General features: G+C 45.9%; 2 protein-coding genes across 2 annotated transcripts in view; one reads left to right on the top strand and one right to left on the bottom strand.

Moving 5' to 3' along the window:
- Positions 1-665: 665 nt before the first annotated feature.
- Positions 666-3143, bottom strand: bmp15 (bone morphogenetic protein 15). The gene is made up of 2 exons (XM_060924300.1): positions 2774-3143; positions 666-1492 (listed from the first exon to the last, which is right to left on the bottom strand). The coding sequence occupies exons 1-2, from the start codon at positions 3126-3128 to the stop codon at positions 666-668; spliced, it is 1182 nt and encodes a 393-aa protein (XP_060780283.1). The 5' UTR covers positions 3129-3143.
- A 6521-nt stretch (positions 3144-9664) lies between these two features.
- shroom4 (shroom family member 4) overlaps positions 9665-11816 on the top strand; it is an 86636-nt gene continuing 84484 nt past the window's right edge. Inside the window, exon 1 of the mRNA XM_060927129.1 lies at positions 9665-9853. Within this exon, the coding sequence (XP_060783112.1) occupies positions 9731-9853 (123 nt within the window). The 5' untranslated portion in view covers positions 9665-9730. The remainder of the gene's footprint in view (positions 9854-11816) is intronic.

Here is an 11816-nt window from a genome sequence, read left to right as displayed (position 1 = left end):
ATCAATTCATTTCATGATTAATCTCTTCAATCTCTTTAAGAAACATCTATGAACTTTTCTCCTCTATAAACCATATGCACATCTTTCATACAGATAAAGGACACTCAAACAAAATGTCCTCTTCCTTGCTTTCGACTAGAAAAATTGTGCAAAAATGCAGATTTCCAAAAAGGTCACAATAGCAGCACCTGAAACAGCAGCATCTTCCTATTACGTCCAACCAGCCACACACAAAACACGCACACAGGTTGATCTACGAAGACACCACAGAAGTTCTCTCATCATGAATCTTTTTTTTCCCCCTTTTTGAATGAACTTCAACAGTTACATCAGGTGCAAACATGCAATATCAAATAGTTCAATAGTCCACATAGAAAAAACTATAGTTTTTTCTTTCCCCTCAATCATTATAACAAACATGAATAAGGCACACAGACAGACAAAAAAATGAGAAAAACAATGAAGTCACAGTTGGTAGCTTTTAACCCATCTATGCATCAGGCAATAATCAATAATTCCTTCACACTCCAATAGCATACCTTCACAAAGAATCTGGGAGCTGTAGGCAGCAGATGGCAGCAGCAGGTCAAAAGTGATGGCAGAACAGCATATAAAAGTCCATTTTATTCAGTTCTTTAATATCCAGTTGTATTTTAAACCCACAGTCATCTACAAGTGCAGGATTCTGCAATCATGTCTTCATATTCTTTATAGACAATGCTACCATTCCTTTCCATCATCAGCACGCTGATAGGTTTGTATTTATAAGGCACACAGGATGGCAGTGGGATGTCACCAAAGCCAAGCTCACTGATGACGGTCTGAACGATAGCATGATTGGGCGAGTTGTAGCCATAGTGCAGGATGCGTGGGCAGTCACCCATGCAGTACCTTGGGTTGTACATAGGAGGCGCAATAATCCAGTGGTCCCAGCCGAGGTCACGGAAGGTCACACGGTACGAGTGGAGCTTGCACTGGTTCTTGCCCACGCCGTTTTTGGATCGCTTGTAGTTAGGAATGTCAGAACCGATGCTGCCGGGTTCTTTGGACCGGCGCGACCTTGAGCTGGTATGAGAAGTTGCTTTGATCTGCTTTGCCCATTCCATAGGATGTCCCTCTTCTTCCAAAAACAGAAGCAAGGCAGGGGCTCTCAAATGGTTTTGAGGTGGGAAATGCCTCTTGCACTTCCTGTTTCTTGCGACAGAACGAACAGGGCCAGATTCCCAACACTTGTACTGAACATACAGGACCAACAGGCTGCCTTTAAACAGAGACACATGGGACGTGATATCTGATTCAGTCCACACACTTTGAGGGCCCAGAACGACAACATCCGTGTTGTTGGCGTGCTGTGAAGAGGAAACTCTGGCCTCGCACATAAACGGAGGATACGATGCCACAGGTGACCTCAGGTGAATCAAAGACGCCCTGTTCAGCTTGTTCAGTGGGAGGTTTTCCAGTTCGTATTGCATTGTGTAAGTATACAGCAGGTCTGGCCAGGACATGGTTCGAGCCAGAAAAAGGGGAGAAAGAGAATCATGTTCTAGGATGCAGTCAAGCAGTTTGGTTCAGTCATTTAAAAAAAAAAAAATTCCTAGGTCTAGTATTAGAAGAATTTAACAGCTGAACAGACTCAAATGAGCCACACAGACCAAGGGCGCAGATGGCACTGGGGACAGGGGGGGACATGTCTCCCCCCAGATTTATAGTGTCCCCATCTATCCCCCCCACCCACCGTCCCTACGTAGGGCACCAAACATAGGTAGAAAAAGTGAGGATTAATGTTCCGTTAGTTAGACTAACTTACATTGCAGCACAAAGTTGAAATGGCAGCAGCAGTAGCCTTATCAAGCCACATTACACTGAGTCAAGAAGGGGAAAGGCTGGAGCAGATCCTTACGGAGTTGGGAAAGCAAGGTGTTCAATTTTCCACGTAATTCTCGGTTAACACTGCACAGCTCATCCATTTGATAGCAACGGTGTTTCTGCTACGACTAATGGTGCGTTCAGTTGTACTCCTAAGTTGGAAGTTTTTCTTCAAATTCCATGTCCCAGTTTTTAAACTGGGAAGCGGCGGAGAGATGTTTTTGGGACCTATTGAGTCTGCTTCTAGACGGTAAATTTGTTTGGCTGCAGAGGGAAATTCTCTCTATCAATTTTGTTTATTGGAAAAAAACCACTTTTTATATTTGTGTGTGAGAGAATCTGTTGTTCAAGTGTTTATACTTCTGTTTTCTTACACATTTTATGTTTCTAATCATTTACATGAAGGCACGAGCGTGAATCATTTCAATTTTATTTTGTTATTGATTTTTGGACATTTCCCTTTTTGTTAGAAGTTACAGTTAAAGTTTCTGTGATGAGATTCTTCATCCTGCTGAGATCAGCAAATGTTTAAATAAAACCTGCAGAAGACATGAAGTTTTGGAGCGTGATGAACATACCAGACAAATAATTTGATCATGTATGGCTAGTGTTGACCAGGTAGGCCTTTGTCTACCAATGTTCATTCAGTTAGAAAACTCACAATTCTAATGTATATTGAAGCTTCAGTACATATATATGCATTTACGCAAAATGGAATCATTTGCTGACAGCTCAGTCCTCCCCAGTTCAAAAATCCTATCTGCGCCCCTGACACAGAGTTTATTTAAAAAAAAATTTAAAAAGTGCATGATCTGAGAACATATGCAATAACTCTATATATTATTACGTAATCAAAAAAAGCCAGACAGAGCATCACACACAAAGCCAAAACATGTGAATGAATTACCAGTCGGTGTGGAATGGAAGTGCTTGCTGGTGACGGAGGCACGAATCAGCCTGACAGTGTTGGACCCGAACATTTTGCGTGGTTTCGGCCTGTCTTCTGAAGTAGCCGCTTTCCTATACAGACTCCACATGAACTGCAGACTTTGGTCCTCTATTTGCTTTTTAGAAAACGCGTTACTGTTGGTGTTTCTCTGTTTTGTGTGGCTCTTTCGGCGGCTCGGTTCTGTCGCCAGCACCCCAAAGTGTGACGGGGAAAAGGCCATTTTATCAGCCGCACACGTGAACTCAGGAAACAACAAAAAGAAACACGACAATACACAAAGTCTGAGGAAGCCATGACTGCCGGCGGCCTTCATCTTTATCGTTATCTTCTAGCTACGGATAAGCACAACCGGCGAGGCTACCACCGTCAAAGAAAGTCACCTGACTGCTGTTTGACAAACCTTAATGAACATGTTCAGGGTGTCCGTGCCTGCTGACGTCACCGACGCGACATCAATCACCTGAGGCACGCACCTGCAGGTGCGTGCCTCAGGTGATTGATGTCGCGTCGGTGACGTCAGCAGGCACGGACACCCTGAACATGTTCATTAAGGTTTGTAATATAGGCCTATGCAGTACATTATACACAGCAGCAGTCAGAAATTTGGACACACCCACTTACGGTACTTATTTACAGTTTTTTTTCTGTATTTGGACTATTTTCTACACTGTAAAACAATACTGAAGACATCAAAACTATGAAATAACATACAGAACATCCATCCTTCCATCCATCCATTATCTGTAGCTGCTTATCCTGTTCTACAGCGTCATAGGCGAGCTGGAGCCTATCCCGGAGGAAACCCACACAGACACGAGGAGAACATGCAAACTCCACACAGAAAGGCCTTCGCCGGCCACTGGGCTCGAACCCAGGACCTTCTTGCTGTGAGGCGACAGTGCTAACCATTACATCACTGTGCCGCCCCTGTATGGAATTATCTGATCTCATCTCATTATCTCAGGCGGCACGGTGGTGTAGTGGTTAGCGCTGTCGCCTCACAGCAAGAAGGTCCTGGGTTCGAGCCCCGGGGCCGGCGAGGGCCTTACTGTGTGGAGTTTGCATGTTCTCCCCGTGTCCGCGTGGGTTTCCTCCGGGTGCTCCGGTTTCCCCCACAGTCCAAAGACATGCAGGTTAGGTTAACTGGTGACTCTAAATTGAGCGTAGGTGTGAATGTGAGTGTGAATGGTTGTCTGTGTCTATGTGTCAGCCCTGTGATGACCTGGCGACTTGTCCAGGGTGTACCTTTCGTGTACCAGCGTGTACCTTTCGCCCGTAGTCAGCTGGGATAGGCTCCAGCTTGCCTGCGACCCTGTAGAAGGATAAAGCGGCTAGAGATAATGAGATGAGATGAGATCTCATTATCTCTAGCCGCTTTATCCTGTTCTACAGGGTCGCAGGCAAGCTGGAGCCTATCCCAGCTGACTATGGGCATGAGGCGGGGTACACCCTGGACAAGTCGCCAGGTCATCACAGGGCTGACACATAGACACAGACAACCATTCACACTCACATTCACACCTACGGTCAATTTAGAGCCACCAATTAACCTAACATGTCACCATTTAACCTAACCTGCATGTTGGGGAAACCAGAGCACCCAGAGGAAACCCACACAGACACGGGGAGAACATGCAAACTCCACACAGAAAGGCCTTCGCCGGCCACGGGGCTCGAACCCAGGACCTTCTTGCTGTGAGGCGACAGTGCTAACCATTGCACCACTGTGCTGCCCCTATATGGAATTATGTCATCTCATCTCATTATCTCTAGCCACTTTATCCTGTTCTACAGGATCACAGGCAAGCTGGAGCCTATCCTAGCTGACTACGGGCGAGAGGCGGGGTACACCCTGGACAAGTCGCCAGGTTATCACATGGCTGACACATAGACACAGGCAACCATTCACACTCACATTCACACCTACGGTCAATTTAGAGCCACCAATTAACCTAACATGCATGTTGTGGAAACCGGAGCACCTGGAGGAAACCCACACAGACACGGAGAGAACATGCAAACTCCGCACAGAAAGGCTTTCGCCGGCCACTGGGCTCGAACCCAGGACCTTCTTGCTGTGAGGCGACAGTGCTAACCATTACACCACTGTGCCACCCCTATATGGAATTATGTGGTAAAAAAAAAAAAGTGTTAAAAAAACACCCAAAAGGTTTCATATTTCAAATTCTTCAAAATAGCGACCTTGATGATGCTTTGTCGACTATTGACATTATCTTAACCAGCTTCATCAGGTAGTCACCTGGAACGCTTTGAATTAACAGATGTGCCTCGTCAAAAGTTAATTAGTGCAATTTCTTATCTTAATTAATCATGCGACAGGGCCAAATTCCTAACACTTGTACCGAACATATAGGACTAACAGGCTGCCTTTAAACAGAGACACATGGGACGTGATATCTGATTCAGTCCACACGCTTTGAGGGCCCAGAACGACTGAGTCGCCAAAAGAGCCACACAAAACAGAGAAACACCAACAGTAATGCATTTTCTAAAAAGCAAATAGAGGACCAAAGTCTGCAGTTCATGCGGTGTCTGTATAGGAAAGCGGCTACTTCAGAAGACAGGCTGAAACCACGCAAAATGTTTGGGTCCAACACTGTCAGGCTGATTCGTGCCTCCGTCACCAGCAAGCACTTCCATTCCACACCGACTGGTAATTCATTCATTCACTCTTAGAAAATGTGTCTAGACCTTTGACTGCTACACACCTTTCCAGGTAAAAGATAACCTATACACTTGAACTCTAGTATTGAGGACATAATTTCATTTACAGGGTATCGGTGTAACGTCTTTATTGTATTGGATTCATGGTTGATTTATAGTAGTTCTTTATACTGAATGGAGTTATTCAAAATACTACCAACATCACAATGCAGATTTGAATCAACATTAGCTATACCTACACGTTTCCTTAAAATCTGGATGAACTGAATGAAAATAATTGACATCTAAGATATTGTGACTTGAGGTCAGAGTTATGGTGGCAAGGCTTATTTTACTAGGCTCTGCCACCTTGTGAAATACGGCACGGTGGTGTCATGGTTAGCATGGTTGCCTCACAGCAAGAAGGTTCTGGGTTCGAACCCAGCGGCCGGCGGGGGCCTTTCTATGTGGAGTTTGCATGTTCTCCCCATGTCTGCGTGGGTTTCCTCCGGGTGCTCCGGTTTCCCCCACAGTCCAAAGACATGCAGTTAGGTTAATGTGGGGTGGCCTTGGGCTGAGGTGCCCTTGAGCAAGGTACCTGACCCTTGACTGCTCCCCGGGCGCTGTAGTGTGGCTGCCCACTGCTCTGGGTGAGTGTGCGCGTGTGTTCACTGCTTCAGATGGGTTAAATGCAGAGGATGAATTTCACTGTGCTTGAAGTGTGCATGTGACAAATAAAGGTTCTTCTTCTTCTGCTACCCATGTGGCCATGCTTGAATAGACTTGGGTTCATTAGCTCTTTTAAGTTGCATGTTGTTGATCTAATGTTGTCTTGGATGCATTTTGTTTCACAGGGATCTGAGGAAAAATATCATGGCATTTTTTTTTTTGCCAGTGGACTACCCCAATTGTAAAATACTGCTAGTAGAGATTTGTGCAACAAGCCCATTTCAACCTCTCAGCCTGTTTTCACCTTTCATACCGCAGCTACACATCTGCCCTAACCTGTGCTTCCTCCAAGATACGTATAGTGAGCCAATCACATCTTTTTCAAATTGCTGCTCATGGTGCATCACAAGGATCAGATTACACAATTACACGATGTTGACACAATTTTGTTGTGGCCGACAAATTGCCAGTTTCAGACTTGAATATGAACGTTGGGAACAAAGAGCCAGCCTTGTAGTGTGACACAATCAAAGAACAGCAATGTGGCATCTGGGATGCCTCACAACCTGAGATAGACAGCACATTTCTGATGATGTTAGCTGATCCTAGAAGAGCACTCTTTTGGAAGGTGGTGATGTCTGGTGTTATTTCTATCTTTTTCCAGGTAGTAATCTAGCTTCTTTGGTATGGACCCTAAGGCTTCAATTACCACTGGAACTACAGTTGTCTCTTTATTCCACAGTCTTGCTATCTCTAGTTTCAGTTGGGAGTAATCGTCAATCTTCTCAACTTCTTTCTGTTCAATGTAATGGTCAGCAGGTACAGCCACATCGATGATGAAGCATTTGTTCTCTCTTTTCTTTACTAGAGTAATGTCTGGTCTTGTGTGCTCTCGCATCCTATCATTCTGGATGGTAAAATCCCACAGCATTTTAACCTCCTCGTTTTCAGTGACTTTCTCTGGGACATGTTGGTACCATTTCTCAGCTGTCTCAAATCCGTATTTTTTGCTCAGACACCATTGTAAATGTTGGCATAAGATAAGATAAGATAAGATAAGATAAGATAAGATAAGATAGCCTTTTATTATCCCACAAGGGGAAATTTGCATTGTGACAGCAGAAAAAAAGCAGCAAAATATAGAAAGAAAAAAGATAAGGCAGTGAAGGAGTAGTGCAAAAAGTACCAAGTATACAAAAAAGGGTATTTTAAAAAAAGAAATAAACTACAAATTTAAAGATAAAAATGAACAAATTTGCATAAATTGACAGGTTTGCAGATATACAGTTAACATAAGTGTATTACACAGGTGGTATTTTACTTTATACTTTATCCTGTTGGCGCTTATAATCTTTCTGTGCAAGCATTGTGCATCCGCTTATTGCATGGGTGATAGATTCAACTTGCTTGCCACACAATCTACATTTGTCAGAGTCTCCCAGTTTGTGTTTCTGGATTGAGTTGGTGTTGAGGGCTTGGTCCTGTGTGGCCATCAGTAAGTCTGTATTATTATTATTATTATTATTATTATGCATCCATCCATCCATTATCCGTTACCGCTTATCCTGTGCAGGGTCGCAGGCAAATGGAGCCTATCCCAGCTGACTACGGGCGAAAGGCGGGGTACACCCTGGACAAGTCGCCAGGTCATCACAGGGCTGACACATAGACACAGACAACCATTCACACTCACATTCACACCTACCTTCAATTTAAAGCCACCAATTAACCTAACCTGCATGTCTTTGGACTGTGGGGGAAACCGGAGCACCTGGAGGAAACCCATGCAGACACAGAAAGGCCCTCATTAGCCACTGGGCTTGAACCGAGGACCTTCTTGCTATGAGGCAACAGTGCTAACCACTACACCACCATGCTGCCTATTATAATAATAATAATCTCATCTCATTATCTGTAGCCGCTTTATCCTGTTCTACAGGGTCGCAGGCAAGCTGGAGCCTATCCCAGCTGACTACGGGCGAAAGGTGGGGTACACCCTGGACAAGTCGCCAGGTCATCACAGGGCTGACACAGAGACACAGACAACCATTCACACTCACATTCACACCTACGGTCAATTTAGAGTCACCAATTAACCTAACCTGCATGTCTTTGGACTGTGGGGGAAACCGGAGCACCCGGAGGAAACCCACACGGACACGGGGAGAACATGCAAACTCCGCACAGAAAGGCCCTTGCTGGCCACAGGGCTCAAACCCGGACCTTCTTGCTGTGAGGCGACAGTGCTAACCACTACCCCACTGTGCCACCTATTATCTCATCTCATCTCATTATCTCTAGCCGCTTTATCCTGTTCTACAGGGTCGCAGGCAAGCTGGAGCCTATCCCAGCTGACTACAGGCGAAAGGCGGGATACACCCTGGACAAGTCACCAGGTTATTGCAGGGCTGACACAGAGACACAGACAACCATTCACACTCACATTCACACCTACGGTCAATTTAGAGTTACCAGTTAACCTAACCTGCATGTCTTTGGACTGTGGGGGAAACCGGAGCACCCGGAGGAAACCCACGCGGACACAGAAAGGCCCTCATTGGCTGCTGGGCTTGAACCCAGGACCTTCTTGCTATGAGGCGACAGTGCTAACCACTACACCACTGTACCACCCTATTATTATTATTATTATTATTATTATTATTAATAAAATGAAGGGCGGGGCGGCACGGTGGTGTAGTGGTTAGCGCTGTCGCCTCACAGCAAGAAGGTCCGGGTTCGAGCCCCGTGGCCGGCGAGGGCCTTTCTCTGTGGAGTTTGCATGTTCTCCCCGTGTCCGCATGGGTTTCCTCCGGGTGCTCTGGTTTCCCCCACAGTCCAAAGACATGCAGGTTAGGCTAACTGGTGACTCTAAATTGAGCGTAGGTGTGAATGTGAGTGTGAATGGTTGTCTGTGTCTATGTGTCAGCCCTGTGATGACCTGGCGACTTGTCCAGGGTGTACCCCGCCTTTCGCCCGTAGTCAGCTGGGATAGGCTCCAGCTTGCCTGCGACCCTGTAGAACAGGATAAAGCGGCTAGAGATAATGAGATGAGATGAGAAAATGAAGGGCTCTCTGAATGAGTATCAGTCTGAAAGGGGTTCTGGGAAGTTTGTAACTGAGCTGATTTATATCTGAGCACAGAACACTTTTAAAAAAAAAAGTTGCTTTGGATGGCAAAGATTGAACACACTGCCTGCAGTGGGAAGTTTTCTTTGACCTGGGTGCAGTTTCGACACAGATATTTCTTGAACAGTTCACTGTGGGATTTGCGTAGGAGGAGCTGCTTTTTCTAACTTGAAGCTGGACAACGGACAAAGTAGCGGTTGGACAAAGTCCCGCCCCTTTGGCTGTGTTTTATTGGACGCTTCGAGTGAAACTCGACTCCAAACGGTCGGTCCACCTGTCAATCAAACGGACTTTTCAGCCTTCACGCGGAAGCTCGGCACGGCAGTGTTGTATAGCAACACCCCTCCTCTGCACCTCCCCCTCCCCTCCCTCTCTGCGGCTGCCTGAGTTGTTGTTAGTGATGGAGAGACAGGAGTCGGTGGTGTGAGGTTGGAGTGGAAACGTCCCGGAACCAGCATGGAGACCGTGGAACAACTCGTGACCTTTAATCACATCCACGTCGAGCTGAGCGGAGGCGCTCCGTGGGGCTTCACACTGAAAGGGGGGCTGGAGCACGGAGAGCCGCTCATCATCACAAAAGTAAGTGTGGAGGAATAAAAGTTCACACTTTTGGGGAAAGTTTTTTTCCCCCCCTTTTCTTCCAACTTTACTTTTCCAGCCTGCATTATCTGCTAGGCTTTATTAATCACAAGACAACAAAGAAGCCCCAGGCGTGTGTAATGATCCACTGGAGGAAGAAAAAAAAGACTTAAAAGTGTTTGGTGCTGCAGATATCATTAGAACAAACTTTTTTTTGTAACAAAGTAACTGGGAAAGAGTCTGGTGTCAGATTTCAGGCACCTCGTCTGTGCTTGCATCTTACATGAGTTTAACTTTAAAATGTAGATGTTTTGGTTCTGTTTGAGGATGTGATTTACTGTACACCCGGATGGATGGATGGATGGATGGATGGATGGATGACTGAGGATTCCTGAGCACTTCTTCTTTCTTATATCCTCCATCCATGTGGGAACTTTTTATTAAAATCTGTCTCTGTCTTTTAAATCTCCAGTTCTTCCATCCATCCATTATCTGTAGCTGCTTTATCCTGTTCTACAGGGTCGCAGGCAAGCTGGAGCCTATCCCAGCTGACTATGGGTGAGAGGCGGGGTACACCCTGGACAAGTCGCCAGGTCATCACAGGTCTGATACAGAAACTATTCACACCTACGGTCAATTTAGAGCCAGCAATTAGCCTAACCTGCATGTCTTTGGACTGTGGGGGGAAACCCATGCGGACAAAACTCTACACAGAAAGCAGATGTGATTTACACCCGGATGGATGACTTTGAGGATTCCTGAGCACTTCTTCTTTCTTATAGCCTCCATCCATGTGGGAACTTTTATTAAAATCTGTCTGTCTGTCTTTAAATCTCCAGTTCTTCCATCCATCCATCCATAGCCGCTTATCCTGTTCTACAGGGTCGCAGGCAAGCTGGATCCTATCCCAGCTGACTATGGGCGAGAGGCGGGGTACACCCTGGACAAGTCGCCAGGTCATCACAGGGCTGACACCGACAATTATTCGCACTCACATTCACACCTACGGTCAATTTAGAGCCACCAATTAGCCTAACCTGCATGTCTTTAGACTGTGGGGGAAACCCATGCAAACTCCACACAGAAAGCAGATGTGATTTACACCCAGATGGATGGATGACTTTGAGGATTTCTGAGCACTTCTTCCTTCTTATAGCCTCCGTCTATGTGGGAACTTTTTATTAAAATCTGTCTCTGTCTTTTAAATCTCCAGTTCTTCCATCCATCCATTATCTATAGCCACTTATCCTGTTCTACAGGGTCGCAGGCAAGCTGGATCCTATCCCAGCTGACTATGGGCGAGAGGCGGGGTACACCCTGGACAAGTCGCCAGGTTATCACAGGGCTGATACAGACAACTATTCCCACTCACATTCACACCTACGGTCAATTTAGAGCCACCAGTTAACCTAACCTGCATGTCTTTGGACTGTGGGGGAAACCCATGCGGACACCATGCAAACTCTACACAGAAAGGACTTCACCAGCTGCTGGGCTCAAACCCAGAACCTTCTTGCTATGAGGCGACAGTGCTAACTACTACACCACCGTGCCACCCCGCCAGTTTGTTCATCTGAACAAAAAGGAAAAATGTTGGATGTTTTTATGTTTATTGATAAACACAATCCACCCCATGTTGGAATATTAGCACTCAGAATTAATGTTATCTTGTTTGACAGATGAAGCCCATTTTCCAACTCAAATTTTAGAAATAAAGCTTTCTTTCTATGGCGGCACGGTGGTGTAGTGGTTAGCGCTGTTGCCTCACAGCAAGAAGGTCCTGGGTTCGAGCCCCGGGGCCGGCGAGGGCCTTTCTGTGCGGAGTTTGCATGTTGTCCGCGTGGGTTTCCTCCGGGTGCTCCGGTTTCTCTCACAGTCCAAAGACATGCAGGTTAGGTTAACTGGTGACTCTAAATTGAGCGTAGGTGTGAATGTGAGTGTGAATGGTTGTCTGTGTCTATGT

This window comes from Neoarius graeffei, chromosome 1, assembly GCF_027579695.1.
Source record: "Neoarius graeffei isolate fNeoGra1 chromosome 1, fNeoGra1.pri, whole genome shotgun sequence".
Taxonomy (NCBI): domain Eukaryota; kingdom Metazoa; phylum Chordata; class Actinopteri; order Siluriformes; family Ariidae; genus Neoarius; species Neoarius graeffei.
The sequence above is the reverse complement of the archived record's forward strand: the minus strand, read 5'-3'. Positions and strand labels throughout refer to the sequence as shown.

Coding starts and splice junctions, on each gene's coding strand:
- bmp15 (XM_060924300.1), bottom strand. CDS start 3,128: ATGAAGGCCGCCGGCAGTCATGGCTTCCTCAGACTTTGTGTATTGTCG. Junction 1,493..2,773: donor CTTCCATTCCACACCGACTG/GTAATTCATTCA, acceptor TGTCCTGGCCAG/ACCTGCTGTATACTTACACA.